The 17,165-nt window shown below is 49.6% G+C and overlaps 4 protein-coding genes across 4 annotated transcripts; 2 read left to right on the plus strand and 2 right to left on the minus strand.

Moving 5' to 3' along the window:
* Positions 1-48: 48 nt before the first annotated feature.
* Positions 49-2,543, plus strand: BDQ94DRAFT_184531 (MFS general substrate transporter; the record flags this gene model as incomplete). The annotated part of the gene is made up of 9 exons (XM_026774667.1): positions 49-220; positions 264-361; positions 411-639; positions 690-810; positions 857-1,235; positions 1,317-1,414; positions 1,461-1,788; positions 1,834-1,943; positions 1,984-2,543. 9 exons carry the CDS (start codon positions 49-51, stop codon positions 2,123-2,125), a joined length of 1,677 nt encoding a protein of 558 aa, XP_026620518.1. The 3' UTR covers positions 2,126-2,543.
* On the minus strand, positions 2,067-2,842 carry BDQ94DRAFT_153787 (Dabb family protein; the record flags this gene model as incomplete). Its single annotated transcript, XM_026768191.1, has 3 exons — positions 2,067-2,393; positions 2,461-2,571; positions 2,642-2,842. 3 exons carry the CDS (start codon positions 2,840-2,842, stop codon positions 2,238-2,240), a joined length of 468 nt encoding a protein of 155 aa, XP_026620519.1. The 3' UTR covers positions 2,067-2,237.
* A 1,292-nt stretch (positions 2,843-4,134) lies between these two features.
* Positions 4,135-5,938, plus strand: BDQ94DRAFT_163555 (C6 transcription factor; the record flags this gene model as incomplete). Its single annotated transcript, XM_026769766.1, has 4 exons — positions 4,135-4,365; positions 4,415-5,065; positions 5,121-5,395; positions 5,452-5,938. The coding sequence occupies 4 exons, from the start codon at positions 4,135-4,137 to the stop codon at positions 5,936-5,938; spliced, it is 1,644 nt and encodes a 547-aa protein (XP_026620520.1).
* A 2,533-nt stretch (positions 5,939-8,471) lies between these two features.
* On the minus strand, positions 8,472-11,639 carry BDQ94DRAFT_163556 (uncharacterized protein; the record flags this gene model as incomplete). Its single annotated transcript, XM_026769767.1, has 12 exons — positions 8,472-8,552; positions 8,898-8,970; positions 9,034-9,079; positions 9,910-9,962; positions 10,007-10,154; positions 10,244-10,289; positions 10,383-10,460; positions 10,508-10,596; positions 10,673-10,751; positions 10,851-10,932; positions 11,176-11,345; positions 11,469-11,639. 12 exons carry the CDS (start codon positions 11,637-11,639, stop codon positions 8,472-8,474), a joined length of 1,116 nt encoding a protein of 371 aa, XP_026620521.1.
* Positions 11,640-17,165: the final 5,526 nt, after the last annotated feature.

A 17,165-nucleotide genomic window follows, 5' to 3' on the forward strand; every position in this document is an offset into this window, starting at 1 on the left:
CTTCAATTATTCGCCCGGCCTGCATCCAATTCACTCTTCCTGGCAGTGATGGCTTCTGACGAGACTACCCGGCTCCTTCCAGGTCCAGGAGATGAACAACCGTGCGATCGGGGTGAAAGTGAGACTACAGGGAGCATTTCTGGCGGAGCCGGGCTAGCCATTTTCATCGCATACCTAGGTAGTTCTACCCCCGCATTGTCCCAAACGATTGCTGACACAAGTAGGTGCATTTTTGGCCAGTACAGATGAGTCTCTCGTCATAGCGACTTACGATATCATTGCTTCCGAGTTCCATGAGCTATCGAAAGCATCATGGCTCGTTACGGGATACAATTTGGGCTATTGCATCGCGTTACCAGTGGTAGGTACTGTTGGTCGGGAATAAAGATGCCTGGTTTTGACGGACACAGTACGGCACCCTAGCAGATATCTTGGGACGCCAGAGGTCTATGCTTCTGGGATACCTAGTGTTCGCCCTTGGCTGTCTAATCAGGTGGGTGGGACGCAACTGGAGCGATCAGTACGTCACTGACTCGAGCAGCTCTCTCAGCAATTCAATGAACCAATTGATAGCTGGACGGATCGTTAGTGGAGTGGGATCTTCTGGCATGGTTGTCATGATTTCCATCATCATAACCGGTGCGACGCTGTGCCCGCCTTCATTCCACCCAGGAAGCTAATGTGTGTAGATCTGGCGGCGCCCAGCGAGGTTGCATTATTGCGCAGCTACACCAACGTCGTGAACATGCTCGGAAGGGGGGCTGGAGCTCCGCTGGGCCGTGTTATAGTCAATTCACTAGGTTGGAGATGGTAAAAATTGCTCTCCGCATCCTTGAGTTTCCCGCTAATAGCATAGGGCTTTCACCGGCCGGCTACCCCTTATTGTTCTGTGTCTGTTTCTATCCCGGGTGCAGTTCCCTACAAAACCTCGAGCAGCCACTCCTGCCGCTGAGACGTCCAACATCGAAAAGCTAAAAAGACTGGATTATTTCGGCATTTTTAGCTTCGCGGCTGCGGTCTTCACCCTATTGCTAGCTTTGACGGCAGCTGGAACAATCGACAAAAAGCTATCCACGGTGTATGCCCTGCTAGGGATGTGTACATTAGCCACCGTGGTATTTATCTGCCATGAATGTCTATGGGCAGCAAAGCCGCTGGTACCCTTACGACTGGTCACCAAGGGTGTTGGGCAGTACTGGCTGGTGCAGGTGGTGTTGTTTAGCGGACGATGTGGTGTAGGTTGCAACGAGCTCCTGTGTTGCGCAACTTACTGACAAATCAAGGTCACCACTACCATCACACAATACCTGACACAGGTGAGGCAAATGCAGGAGGAAGGGGCAACTCTATTTCTTGTTCTAAGCACCATGGCTCTGGCGGTGGGTTCGATCATTTCGGGGTTCTCGATCAAACGGTGAGTTGCGATATCTTTCTCCGGGTCGCTTGCGCTGATTCTTTAGGACGAAACGTTATAAGAAAATGAGTCTTGCTTCCGCCGCGATTAGCATAGTTGCATCCACTCTACTGTTCTTCTCGTGGCATTTCGATCGCCCCGTCTGGGAAACGCTCCTCGTCATTCCCATGAGCACCCCCATCGGCATAATCATATCGGGCGAGTTCATTGGTATGACCGGTCGTGCACCACAGGAAGATATGGCGTCGTGTGTAGGGGCATACTATCTCAGCCAACAATTGGGAGTGATTCTCGGAGGATCCATCGCGCCGTTGTTGGTGCGGATGGGATTCATGCGGGATATTGCCGGAAAGTTTGGGCAAAGGACCCCAGAAGTATGTTTCCTCATCCCCTTGATAGTCGTATACTGACAGAAGCAGATTGCCCGCCAAGTTCTGAGCGACGCGAGGTATGTTGATACGCTGCCGGAAGGTATGCAGGCGGTTGTCCGATCGAGTCTGCAGTACGGATATCAATTCATTCCGGGTAGGTGTATCTCTTTGCATGTGGACATCCGCTAATGAAGCTAGTTTTTGCCACGGTGACAGCGGCGTTGTGTTTGCCCAGCTGGATATTTACGCCGGAGGAGAGGTTGGATTAAGAATAACCGGATTGGCCCTGCTGGTGCGCGATACCACGGTCGGAAATTCGACCAGATTCAAAGCATCATGAAAAGTTGAATTCGTAGCTTGCTGCATCATCTATACACTCATCTACTTGTCTTCCTTTATGCATATTCATGCCGGCTTGGCGGTTCTGGAACCTTAAGGTCCTCAGAAAGGGTTTAGAAGACGCCCTCGGTGAAGTCGACCACCTGGGACTTTTCGATCAGGCCATCCAGGGTCTGAACGAAGCCTAGATGCGCCGGGTCTTTGGTGAGATAATACTCTCTGTCTTGATCGGACTCAAACTCCATGACGAAGACATGGGTGATTCCATTCTGAAGTCGTCTTTATTAGCGTGGATATTTCTCCCAATCCAACTACTTCCGGGCATGAATCACCTACATTCTTACCCTCAGGTGAATCCTGCTTTCCCGCATTGAATGACTTGATGTATGGCTTCTGCGTGATAGGAGGTAGACACTTGTCCTTCAGGGAGACGAGGTGAGCGCATGTCTAGCATGGAAACCAGTCAGTCAGATGCTGTGGTGTCAATTGGACATGACGTAACGGAATGCTGACTCACCTCCTGGATCCTTTCGGGGGCGAGAGAGGATTTGAATTGGAATTGGACGATGTGAGTGATCATATTGGAGGTCCGGGGTCTGACAAGCAATAGTGAGGCGGTCGCCGAAAGGGTGTTCCTTGTTGGGATAAGAAGGTGGTGGTGGTGGTTGCAGTGATGCTGCAGTAGTGCTGTTGAGGGGAAGCAGCAACCCCGAGACATCCAGACGTCAGTGGAGATGGGATCAGTCAGCAGGAGCAGGGTCAGTCAGGCCACAGGATTATTTCATTAGTCTTCACTCTCATGACCCCGTATTGAATGGCCGACATCCAAATGGTTGAGGGTACTCCGTACAAAGAAGTACTTCATTCGAGCCAGGCAGGGACGACACACCATGGCGGCAGTATCTTCCGATGGTGAAGCGTGCGACCGGCAACTCAATGAATGGCCTTTCCACTCCCCGCCAGTCAGCCACCCCTCGTACTAATGTTGATTAGATTGCAGGGAATGCAGAGGATTGCAGATACTTCCGGTCATCGAGGCTTTGCGCTGTGACCGTGACATTGTCACACCAGCCATGATTGGCAACGGCCACGCGGCGTCGGGGACCATTCCAGTGCCATTCGGGGATTGCCCAGGGACTCGGATTTCGGGATCCTCATTTAAACAGACGGGAACCCGGAGCCACTCCCCCACACTTGTTTCCAAGGGGGTGGAATAATTAGAATAGTCGCCGTCGTTAGTCGCCGACCTGGTGGGAAGTTAATTTGCTTGTGTCACGGTGGTGGCACAAGGACCCCCTCGCCGACAATTAATTGTGGAGGAACTCCATTGATTAGATGTGCCTGTCGAGGGTCAAGTGAAGCCCGAGAACATGCATCGGGAACCACCCAGCAAACATCTCCGCCAATACCTGCAGCCAACCAACAAAAGAACAACTGCGCCGATCGACGAGGTGATGGTGTGATGAGTGACATCCCAACACACCGGGTTTAGGCGGCTGATCCGGCTTCTCGGGACCTTTCCTTCAGTCGGGGAACACCTGCATCAAATAAATACAGCACTGCTGGCTGGATGCCGCCCTCCCCTCGCCACTAAAAGTACACCGGCGACCCGCACTATCTTGCAGCGGCCTCTCCCCCACTAGGCCTTGTTCGGGCGAACCCCTCGAGATCTGTAAGGCTTGTCCCTGGCAGTGGCTAGCTGGTCGCCTTGTTCAGATCATGCAAAACCCCTCGAGGCCATCGAACAATAACGCTGACCCCATGCTGAGTCGATCGGAATGCCACTGCCAGCATATTCAACGTAGGCTAAGGACTGCAAATGATCAGGGCTGGTGATGGTCCCCGAACCTCGGGGATCTCGGCATGCAGGCCTGATTCCAGAACTCGGGAATCAGCCTCGATGGAGTCCGATCATTCGATGCTACGAATCCTCCATACATTGTAAATAATATATCCTTCATATGGCCTCCCTTTACCCTGGAGTTGGCTCGTGCATGCAGAATCATCATCATGGCCGACCAACGACCCTCTCCCCTCGCCTGTGTACCCTGTCGTCGTCGCCATGTTAAATGCGACGCTCGCATGCCCATCTGCACCCGCTGTCGCAATAGCAACAGTGACTGTCACTATGTTCGTTCACGGCGCGGCTTACGGAACAGATCTAGTCCTGATCCACCCCCGGGCGATGTCGATCTCCTACCAGACTTTACCACCTGGCTAAACAACACCATTGACTTAGATGTACGCCTTCCTATCCTACTAAACATGAATGCCATGCTAACCAACCCAGCCAGAGCTACTCGGCCTCGACCCCAGCATCGATGTCAATGGCGATGTTCACTCTGATCCCATCCCGGACTTTCCTCCGTCACCACCAGCATACACTCCCACAGTCGCGGAGTCTGAGCCCCTTGCCCATGATGCCATGATTCAGCTCTATTACCATCACTTCCATCGCTCGCATCCCATCCTCCTGCCCCGGCGCAGTCTTGCTTCGTCACTATGCCAGCACATCCCATCGTACATCACGCATATCATGCGTTACATCGGCAGCCACTACTATCCCCAGCCAGGATTCAGCGATACCTTCCAAGCGCCCGCCTACACGGCTCTTTCCGCCCCAAACGACGGATTCAAGGTCCAGGGGTTACTTCTTCTCGCTATCATTGAGCACTCCTACGGACATGAAGAGACGGCCCGTAAGCTCCTCAAAGATGCGATTCAATTAGCATGCCATCTCGATATGATCAACCCCTCTTTCGCACGTAGCCACTCTCGCGGCAGTCCTATCCTCGAAGAAAGTTGGCGACGCACCTACTGGGAACTCGTCGTTGTGGAAGGGCTCGTGTCCGCTTTTGGCGGCGGGCCCATCCTGCCCAGTTACAAATGGATCAACGACGAAATGCAGCTGCCCTGCGACGAAAAGGCATATAATTTCGAGGTACATCCTTAGCGGACAAGCTAACAAATTCATTTGACACTAACATCCAAACTAGCAACTCAAACCCCCCAAACCATCCGCCACCCTCTCAACCCTCCCAGATCTCGACCTCCACCACATCTCCCCCTTCACCTACCGCATCCTCGCAACGCAAGAACTCCGCGCCGTCCTCCAAGTCACACAATGTCTCGACCCCGACACCGAACTTCAAACCGAAACATTAGACGCCCGTCTCGCCACCTCTTTAATGAGACTTCCCTCATCCCTACCAGAACACGACACTGCAACCGTCGACGAAATGGTCTTCCAAACACTAATGATAACATACCTGTACGCCAAGCCTACCCAACTCTCCCCAGCCAAACTCTAACAATGACAAATACCAGAAGCCTAATCTACCTCCACCACCCACATTCCACTATCCGCCTCGCCTCCTACCACTCCGCCACCACCCTCGCTTCCTCATCCTCAACATCGTCCTGCACCCGTCTCCGCACCCTCCAATCCTTACCCTTATCCGCGCACATCCCCCACCACGACTCTCCCGCCTCTAACACCCACTCCCACAAACTCCTCCGCGCCGCAGATCTCCTCTCGAACCTTGCTACGCTCCCTAGCACGGTCCTCTCCCGAACCCCGTTCTTCACTTGCGCTCTTTCCATCGCTGCGGTGGTCCATGTAGCCGCCTTGGCGGGCGGACCTCCGTCTTCTCTGGCGATCAAGTACGAGAGTGAGACGGGGGCTGGGAAGGAACAGTCGCTCAAAGCGAGGATTGAGTTGGGGGTGGGAGCGCTGCAGGTGCTGGGACGGGCGTGGCCGCTTGCTAGGAGGGTGAGGGGAGAGATGGTGGATATGTATCGCGGGAGGTGTTGATACATTCCTACCTTCCACTAACTTGTGTTGGAGATTAAGTGGGGTGAGTTGGAGCTGAAATTGTATATAATATGATCGATAACTATGATGATCAAGTACACGATAGACAAATAGTACATAGATAAATCCACTGGAAAAATTTTTTCTCTATTTTTTTCTCAACATCTGTGGAGTGCGAGACAAGTACGTCCAGATAGGATCATGTTCGTAGCTCTCTTGATCCATCGCCTATGTGAGAAATCTCAGGCAGTTTAGGATTGACAACAAGCCATAAAAAGACCGCCACTGAAGTAGAGTGACTGTCCACTGATAAGAAAGCACCTGCCCGACTGACCGATACCGATCCAATACACCAAGCCGATCATATTTCCGACCTGTAGTCCATGTATTCCCCAACTAAGTCCAAAGTCTCCTCTAACACCGTTCTCTCACAACAGAAAAGAAAGAAACCAGTATCTAGCCGCTCACCACCACCAGCTATATACCCCGGGCTATCATCTCGAAGTCTCGGCGATGGTAGCCCCGGCCTGGCGAATGTTATAATAACCCCAATTTTAATCCCGACCCCGATACATCGTTCTCTTCGGCACAGCGGAAGGACGTTTGTAGCCTGGCACTTTTTCCTTTTCGGTGGTTCGTTATCAGTTTCGCTTGAATGTCGGTTGCCTTGGCAAGGGGCCATCGTCGAAGAGGTAGTTGTGCGGCCTATGGCCGCCTATGTTCTCGATTTCCTGATGGTCATGTTCATGTGCCAGTTTCGCGAACAGATCATTGTTACTGGCAGTTAGCGCCTGTTTAGCGACGTATACTCGTAGAAGTCCTAAAGTAAAGTCGTAGGTCCTAATGAGAATGTTTTTCTCAGTAAAGCCACATCCATCCAGTGTCCATGGGATTGAGAGCGCTTGCTCGTTGTCGTTGGTATTGGTAGCCCTCCTTTTTCATCTTTTGTTTTGGTTGAGACCGGCATCTTCTTGGGCAGTTCCTTCTGAAGGCTCTTATTTTGCCAGGTTGTGAAGGGGTGTTTCCGCTGTTCATGACTGTTTTCTCTCTCCCATTTGTTGTTATCTTGTCCATCTGATCTCGCTTGCGTGTGGCAGTCTCGGGACCCCGACATTCCACATCCACCTGCCTCAGTACTTTAATCCTCCTTTCCATTGGTATCGCTTTCGATCCTATCACAAGCAAGCAAGTGGGCAAGCAGTATATGTGTTGCGACTTGGCGGTGACAATTCCCCGTTCTTCGTCGGGTTGTGAAAGGGCGTGGACAAGACAAGACAAAATAGTCATCTTATCATCAACTTCCAAAAACAACCCTTCTTCGAGGTGGAAGACATGTCTCTTAGATGAGATGTTAGGTGTATCAGAGACACCTGCCACACCAGAAATATTTCCCCGACACGACCTTGTTCGTGTTTCTCATTCCTTTCCCGTCGCTGAATATATATTTTATCACGGGGATATTGAGTCCTTGCATTGCAGGCACTCGCCATTTTCGATGTTCTCAATATAGACTCTGTAAATTTATACCATCTCTCTGGTGTGTGGGAATTGAACCCAGCATATCAGGAGAGCATTGTGTCGGAGTTCGAACAGTGACTCGAGTCACACGACCAAAGGGATTCGATTGAGTGGAGACCCATGAAATCGAGGATTTTCACAAGTGTCGGCGGTTTTGGTCATCAGGTTCGACCTCCCTTGACTGATCATTCTTTTTCCACTCGGCAGTAAATTCGAGGAAATCATCACTGCGTACAGTTGCCTCATCCAGTTCAAGGTCCTCAATCAGTCTTGAATGAATATCTCGATCTTGTTTCAGGTGATCCATATAGACCTTCTCCCCTTTGCTTCTCATCACATCGTCTATCAAGGTTGTGGAAAGATGTGGTTTTTTGATTGTCAAGTCCAACATCCCTTGGCTGATCTTTCTCCTTCAATTCAGCGTTTTCCATGTCGGTTTCAATTTGGGATCAACTGAAGGAAATTATGGTCGGTTGCAATTGTTTCTCTCTTTTCTGATCAACCAGTTTTCATGATAAATTGTGACTGACTGATTCAATTATATTCTACCCTTCTCCTCTCGTCATGTTGTTTCTGGGGGCTCTGGAGAGAAACGGGTACCTTGTAGGTCATCAAGTCCAGCATCCCTTGGCTGATCTTTCTCCATTTCAGCTTCACCCATCCATTCGAATAGGTGTATCTTGGTCTGACCACTTGGTAGATGCGATCACAGATCCGTACTATGACTGTTGCACTCCCACCATTAGGATTAGGGCTGTTCGTGAGCCCCGTAAAGCCTCTTTCTCTATGTTTATATTTTCCGCGCAACTTCCGGTGATGTGGGTTTCACAAATTGCCGCCATGTCCACACGTTGTTCAACGAGCCATCTCATTACCACGGACATTTTCTCTGCTTCGCCCAATCCAGGGGCATCCAGCGAGATTAGTCGTATAGTGAGAGATGGGACCATAAAGCCTGAAAGGTTTTCTCTAAGAAACGTAACCGCTATCTAGGCGGAGTGATTGAAAAGTAAGTTCACACTCCACTCCACACTGGCAGCTTGTTCAGTCGCGAGAAGTAATCCAATGTATTAGGTGATCTGCCACAACCATCATACTCGCCTTTCGCTTCTTCTAATCAATCAATCTTGGTTATTTGATTGATTGAGGTAATTCTTTGTGGATCTTCTTCCCGGTCCCCTTTTTTTTTTTTTTCCGTAGAGTCCGGTTTCAGCTCTAGAAAGAGACAGCAAATGAACTGTCTGTATGCTTCACCTTATGCAACGTGCAAGCAAAGCGGTTGTATATCAGAACAGCGATTGGTTTCCAACACGTCATGGCGAGCAGCGCAGCTCAACAGATCGATCACATCGGAACAAGCATAGCGAGTCTGCATCTTCCTATTGCCTTCGGCATTTAGATAATGGATGTTCGACTAATCCGCGAGCATTTCCCGCCATACCCACTCGCTTTTCCGCATTGAAGACACAAGATCAATGCTTCGCCATCCAAAAACCATTAGTTTGAGACTTGAACTCTTTCGGGTCATCTTCACAATTCACTCGTTCAGCTCAGTAGATGCCGAGATTAAGCGGGACGAGCAATGGAACGAGGTGGGAAGTAGCTTTGCGAGAGCATCTTGCTCTATCGGCATGAAGTACAACATATTTGCAATTCACCTCATCTTTTCTGTTTTGGGTTTGTCCGATGTGGGTGTTCATGAGAACCAAAAGCATTAGATATTGCTAATCCACGGCTGTGTTGCTCCAAGAATCATCTTTCAAAAAACAGACACACGACAGTAGGCGTGAACGCGGGGTGTTATGCTCGGTAGATTCCAACACATGAGTGGTGTTGCTTCGGATCAACATAACCCACCGATGAAGTTCCCAGTGAACTTTGGTTTAATTGCAGCTGCATTTAGCACGGATCAACTCTTTCGTGTGCCCGTACATGTAACTCTGGGGTTATCATTCCCTTCGGTCACTGCGTCGATTGAAAATAGAAGAATAGCAAGGATGCTGCCGTGATCCTTTGTGTTCTTCTGGAGAAAAGGTTCCATCTGGGATCAATTAAGTGACACTGCCATTTCATCCTTCTCCTCTCCGCTTCCCAATTGCCTTTCCAGTCTGAATCTAGCCGGGAGACTTTCTTCGACGGTGTATTAGGGAAGGAAGGCATAGGCATAGCCCAGATGCGTCATTTCAATGCATGTCAGAGGTCCTCTTAAGAAGGGCGAAATTCGTGCGGTGGTCCTCGCCAGTTCTGCCTTCTTGCTCTGTTCACCTCAAGGCCTAAATCCAACCATCGTCTGAATTTCACTGGGAACCACATACATCCAGTGTCTTGCCAATGCTCGGAGGTATCGGACGTCGAGCCTCTTCGGATCAGGGAAGGTCTGGGCTCCGTTGAAGCTTCAGACACAGCGATACAGCTACAATGTCCATATGGTTCCTCCAAACATTAGCCGCCACCACTCCCTATCTGCATCTCGAAGGAAAACCAAACATCGGTCCACATCTCACCCCTCTTAGTAGCGTAGCCCATGTTGTAGAAAAGGCCACATTTGACCACTTATCTTCCGTAAAATTCCGTGAACGACCGCCCCCACCTTCATTAGGCGGCGAGGACATCCGTTGACTCCTGGCTGAGTCCCAGATATCCCCACCTTCAAGACGAGCTTGTTGAGATTCTTCCTTTTGAATAGGTCTTTCCACACCTGTGCTCCCTAATGTAATGTGTCACGTGTCCGATTATCACACTAGGCAGACACTATTACCAGAAATATATATTCCTAGCCTAAATCACTGTCTTCAGGGATCGCATATTGGTACGACCATTGGTCTTCCACCATCTCCAAAGACACCCACAATGATGTTGAAATAGGATTTAGGCGTCTCAACCAGACAGTACTCGGGGTATGAATCAAGTACTACCTGTTCAGGACCCGTTGTATTGTAACTAGATCGATTATGTCAATTCCCCCTTTCTCAGTGGCCTCATGGCTGAACGTTCGGTATCGGTCCTGAGGCCAATCTAGCAGAGGAAAAAGGCACCACAGCCAGGTTAGACCGAGTAGTTCTCATATTGCCGTTGTGCGACAGCTTGTGGCTTTCTGCTGGATAGAGTGATTCCTTCCGGTAGATCGGCATCTCGTTCGTCTGAACGAAAAGGTGACGACGCAATGGGGGCGTTCTATCATGACTTGACTTTTGGTAAGACGACACTATTCGCGACGAGTCTCATCTACTCGGCTTTCTGATGTCTCTCCCTGTAGCGTTCCGTTCTCGAATGCGCTGTACGGGCTGTTAGCTTGCTAGTCCCGCGGTACACCCAGGGTGATGTTGGGTGAGTTGTTGTTAGTTTTCGGTCGCCGTCAACGGCGCTCAAGAGAAATTTTATCTTCATCCACAACGTGGATTTCCGCATTTCTTCTCCTAGTATTGAATTTACTGCATGCGGCGTCATCCCGACACTCTGGCACAGGGCTGCGCACTCTGTGGCCAAGATTAGAATATGGCCTCATCATCAACGGGCACGGCCTGCGCCATCTCGCCATCCAAGAAAAACAGCCCGACACAACGGCCCATTCGTTGGTGATGGAAGAGTTAGCTACTTCCTCAGGCAATTCTATGTCTGGTATCTCATAGCGGATCACAGGAGACTAGGACGATGGTTCGTTTCCATGCATCTCTCAGCAGCCGAGTAGCTTTAATTGAGTGACGGTTACCTGCACACACGCTGACAGCTGTTGAAGAAGATCTAAGCTTAGGAACCCGTTTGGCAGTGTGCATATATAATCTGCGCTTGTGTTCGGGTCCTTTTGGTCGCAATGGTGCTCAGCACCACACATCGCCGCGTGGTTGAATCTCTCGAGCCACATTAATTCCCTGGCCATTACATCTGCGACCTAGACATGTAATCAGTACATAGTACCATTATAAGGCGATCATGGCCTTGACTCGGCGCGCGTTCCTGAGAGATCATTCTAGACCCACTAAAATTTAGGGCTGACGAACACTCCAAATTGTACCAGGTTCGGACCGACCATTGTTCGCATGATGGCACGCTTTGGAGAGGTATTCCATATCTCTTGGTGTTTTTCCAGGGACACAATCTCAAACTCAGCAGCAACACTGCCATTTTCAGCGGACCGCTTTGCTACAGACAATGCTTCGGGTATCAAGCGATAAGGGGCGGCCATGATGTCAACTTGCTTCCTGATGCATATAAGGTGTTCGGAATGCAGGAGATTTCGTGGCAAGCATGATAGGAGGAGCACGTGAGAATAAACGGCGTACTCGCACACTAACACGTTATAAAGGTGAGTGTTCGGACCCGAAAGTAATGAAGTCTTAGTGATCGGCATTCAGATGTTTGCCATCATCGACCCAGCCGAGCTTTAAGTAAACTGCTTCTTTGCATTTCGACTGGCAGACGGTCCGTTTGCAGTGCAATTTGAGAGCTCGAACTCTGACCCCGACTTATCGCCAGATGTTGCTGAATGTGTCAACAGCTCGTCAAACGTAGTACACTTGTAGAGACCTCTCTCTCATCATCGTCTGTTAAACTTTCGCAGAGGCACAAAGCCGGGCATCTGCGGGAAGACGACGATCAGATAGTTGAAAGCCAGGCTGTACGAGTCCAAACCGGACTGTGTCGAGCCTTAGCTCCAGCTCTGCATTTTCTGGAGACGGTATTCTTCCTGTCCCAGAACCAGATGAAGCCTCGCAGGCGTTATTATTGGCTTTAACAAGTCTATAGCAGGTGTTAATGATATTATTCTTCTTCCAATAAGACAGTGAGTTTATACCTGGCAGTCATAGCTCTTGTAATAAAGCGTGAGTACCACTCTGATTCTCTCGCGTAGAGTTTAGGATCCGGTACATGGCGAGAAAAGGATGACCAAGCAGGTTTCTGCTGTGGTGCAACTGGACTTTCTGTTGGCATCGAAGTTGTATTGCAAGGAGCTGGACACAACTTTATTTGAGTATTTCTCATCGCATGATATATTCAACGGAGGCTGAGTCATTCTTCATCGTACTTCTAATTGATCGGGTAGTCTGACTGTCAAGGTGCCAGAAGTCATTTCCAACAAAGCCAGTGGTCTGAGGTCCCTTTGTTGACGACCCTCGAGACACGCAAATTTCTTTCCGCTTCCATAGCAGCGACCTGACCGTTTCTTGAGTATAAACCCCCGAGTCGGTTTTCGCACAGGCAGAGTCCACCGTCAGCGACGCAACTATCGTCGCTTATGATTACATTTCAAAGCCGCATGAACTGCACATCGTCATCCTACCCTCAAATCAACGGCAAAATGACGTGTTGAGTCTAGTCCGAACAACATGTTTTCAAGATGCTGCCACGACCCACTATAGGCAGGGACCTCATTACTCCGCTGCTTTGGCCCATCAGAGCGGAGAACGCTCTTGAGCGCAAATAAGCCGAGGCTGAAAGGCTTGGGCGAGTATATATATGTCCAATGGCAATCTTCCCTTTTCCTGCCCTGATCATGCGTGTGAGATCTTTCAAAGACATAGCATGACTGGACAACGCGTCGGCTATCTTGCAGGTGTGCGAGGCAATATCTAATCTCCATGTGTCGCTGTGGCAATTGATATATACTGAGTCCGAAGTATACTGATGACCGAACCGGGTAAACGGTAGCACCATGGCCGTCCTCGTCAGTTTTCTGAGACAACATCGAATGGCAACAGAAACTTCCTCGAATATTCTGCCCGGAAGATCAGCGTCGACAAGTCCTCGCGTACGTCCTGGACCTCTTCGTAGGCTGATTCTTATAGCAACCCAATGAGTCAAATCAACAGGAGTTCTAGCCATGCGATTAGCAATTACAACCCCGAAATCACGGTAGATTAGTGAAACGGGCATTGCAAGACATGCGTGATGCCTGTCAATATCCATGATGGATGCAATAGCATATCACATCCCATCCAACCAATTAAAACGCCCCATAATTCCAGCGAGTCATCGCAACCTGCCGTCACACCTGCCTGCCGACATTCTTTCGAGCACGTATATCACATATAGCACCTGAGCAAACCGTAGTGTATACATCCGGTTCGAATAATCTGGAATACACGCAGTGGTGCATCTGCATCAAATTTCCGGCCAAGCAGGAATAGTGTTCGAAGCTAGTCAGCAACATCTCCACCACCCAGGCCGTCAGCGGATTCTGGCAGAATAATAAGAAGCGCGGTAGCCACCACCCATCTCCGGAGTGACAGCAGCCGCAAAAATATTGGCAGGACAAAGAAACCACAGCAACTATGCGCAACCTCCAGAATACGCTTTGGCGCGACCAGGGGGTAAAGCGGGCTCTGCCATATTGAACCCGGCATTGTCTTCTTTCCGTGCCGCGTATGACAGCTTCAAGATTCAGTCTCTTCACTTAGCAACATTTCTTTGCGTTAAGAAAGTTCCTTTCGTACTCTTTCTGCCTCCGGTAGCGTCTTCGGCGAATGTCTGCGAAGTGGCAGGGACTCACAAAAACACAAGGCAGATTCGCCCGCGTAAAAACGTTTGTAATGAGCTTGCACACATGTTCAGCGTCACTCAGTGTCATGTCACAGTCTCATTTGCCGCCTGGCGCTTCTGAAACCATGTGTAAGGCGGCATGATTGTGATGCGAGAAGTAGTGCAGCTCTGCATGTATCATGCAACAATGCGCGTAAAGAGCACTTAAATAGCGCAGCGAATCTTATTAAGATGCCATCGAACGTTTCAGCCCACTCAACAGCAAGACGGAATAATCTGACACACAACTGATACCCCAGTGTAGTGTATCCCGCTGCATCCTTCAGGTCGTGTTGGAAACTTCAACAGCAAATGAAAAAGCAGATAGTGGAATGGGAGACAGTTATTCAAGCTTCGCCTTTTTCGTGACGTCCCGACTGCTCTTGGTATTCCAGTTTCCACGACAGATGCGCGTTTTTTGACTTGGGGCAGTGCGTGTCCTTCTTGGAGACATACTTCGTCTGACCTGCTTCCATATCCTCGCCTTTCTGCAGCCCTGGATGGTGTTCGGCTGTCGAATCTTTGAGCTGAGCTTTCATTTCCAAATTCTCCAACCTCGCTAATGTAGATATTCGTGATAGGACTTCAGAGAATGATTTCCGGCAGCCAACGCACTTCCAAACCTGTTTCCCTTTTCGGATCGTCGGATTGATGCTAGGGCGGTCCACGTTGGCTCTGTTTCTTGGCCAGCTACCCTTGGATAGGCAGCTGGTGGCACGTCTTCCATTCCTGTCGATAGAGAATATGGCGATCGGGCAGAGCTTGGTGATCCCACGCTTCCCCCATTGTTTGCTTTATAGCAACCTGCCTCGAATCATACCGCATCTGGGAGTTCTTTGAGAGAGGAGTGCAATGGGGACTTCAAGTACACAAACAAGTGGTTACCTCTCTGAATTGGAACAAGCACAGCCTCCCGACACATGTCCAGAAGGAAGTAAATGGGTCGATCTTGTGGCACTGACGTGAAGGTCGCACATGTGACTTGAATCTAGATGCCATGGCGCTGAGCAGGAGTGATATTTTCGTATTTGCCTTAGGTCTGAATAATAATGCCGAATAACTAAGGCTGCTAGCCTCAGTCAGTAGAGTCAGTCTTTTTGTGTGCGCGGCATTTGACCTTGAAGTAGATCTGCTCGATTGGTGTCTCATTTGTTCAACCTTGAATTCGACAAGGGGTAGGTTTTCTCAATGAGCGCAATTGCTCTGGCCCGACTCAAAGCCACCGGCTCCATATTCAGACCCAAGCCCAAGCAGAGAATCATTGTTCTTGTTTTGTGGTTCTTTCTGCGTAATTTATCGACGTGAGTGGCAAAATCGCTGCCCGGGGCTGTCTTCTCCCACGCCATTCCTTCTTTCAAGGCCATCTGGCTCCCAGTTGTTTCCAAGATTTGGGGAGCCAAGGACACATCCACCTTTTTCCCGTTAGATGTGAGGCTTGTTAGGAAATTCGATCACTGAGCTCGGCTTCCACTTTGTTTCGAGAGGCTGCTCTCAGTTTCCGATCATACACAGGCTACATTCTAAGCAGCAAATGTGCATCTTGGATTCGATGATACTGAACAATAGCGTGTGGAAAAGGCCGAATGTTGGAAACCTTATATGATCCTCCACTGTCTGGGTGAAAAGACTGGTCTTGCTCATGGGCATCTTGCAATCATGCTTTCTCAGATGAGGTCATTGGCGCATTCGCAAAAGACACTTCTGCAGTCGGGGCAAGTATTTGGCGAAACGGACCATGTGACCATCTCCATTGACAGTGATTTCACCAAGGTTACTTCTTTTCAGAGCAGCTTGCAAACATTCAACAACCTTTTGGAAGCGTTTCACTCGAAGCGTGGCATTGAAGTTTTGTTCTCTTTTCATGTAACTCAGTCATTTGCTGTCGGACAACCAATCCATATTGAGAAGATGAGCTATGCGTTCACGCTTTCTCTCTTTTCTTGAAGGTTATCTCGTTGGTGGTCTCTTCCGCGAGCCATCTCGACCATTCGATTATTTGACAGTAACGACCTCAAAAAAAAATCTTCAGTAGTCAAAAGCACGGTAGTGATACCACAAGTGGCGTGTCTTGCTTGCACTGTGACACGATGAGAGTTCGACCTCTTGTATAAATGTTTCCGGGCCGCCAAACGTCACTGGCTAGTTTCGGATGCGATTCGATGCGAGAAGAGGTCGGCTGGAAGATGCCCAAGGCACAATGCAGCACTGCTGACGATGCATGGCTCTTGAGCGAACCCCATTGCTAGTCCATGTTTGTAGAATTCCCACGGAAGGGAACAGTCTGCAGCTGACAGCCATCGATCTGAACTTCTACCCCTGCATTTGATGGCATCAACCGGTGCCGAACAAATGTTGCTCGTGGCTCACAATTTGACCACTTTAAATGTGTGAAACTAATAGTTCGGTCGTAACTTTCTCCGCGTTATCAGTCTTTTTGACGTCGTTTGGCAGACAATTATTCAGAGAAATGAGCTGTCAGTGGTGAAGCTGAGCCCACATCCAGAGTAAGAGTCCACTTCCATGGCCCCTGACGTGTCCTTTGAAATGTCTCGCAATGGCACTTTTCCCAGCCTCGGTCGTCGGTTTTGTAAGTCTCTGCGACATTTGGCTTCCTTGGAATGTATGGCTTTTCACCAACTCCCCGTCTGTACAGAATGTGAAGTTTCAGCGGGAGTTTTTGTTTTCTGTCGAGGTGAAGATAGACTGTAAATACAATGGTAGCTCACATTGAGTCAGTGGAGCGAATGATCCATTCTTTCGACGTGAGGTCTTGATATCCAGAAGCCGAAGTCTCGGGGTTTTCAGCAGCGACCAAGCCAGGGAATGACTGACTATATGGAACGAGCAAAGCCATGACTCTGGGCGATTCCGCTGAGCATTTATCTCAGCGAGTTATCAAAGGGGCCACTGAGGTGAATGAGTTTCAGTAGTAGCCACTCTTATTCTGCCTTGGGGCATCGATACACAAGAAAATGCTGTGACCAGAGACACGTAACTTCGTTTAGAGCAACCAGCCCTGCATTTGGCCGTTGTCCATTTGTCCCGCACCGTGAAGCCGGTGATGTCTACACTTCAACAAATAGTGCTGTCTAACGCCATTAGAAGCCTGTGGTGTGCCTCAGGCCGGCTGTTCTGGGATGCTTTTTTCCGTTTTGAGACCCGACATAAATGCTGTTGTGCGCAGACAAACAAT

The sequence above is a fragment of the Aspergillus welwitschiae genome, assembly GCF_003344945.1.
Source record: "Aspergillus welwitschiae strain CBS 139.54b unplaced genomic scaffold BDQ94scaffold_58, whole genome shotgun sequence".
Classification (NCBI taxonomy): domain Eukaryota; kingdom Fungi; phylum Ascomycota; class Eurotiomycetes; order Eurotiales; family Aspergillaceae; genus Aspergillus; species Aspergillus welwitschiae.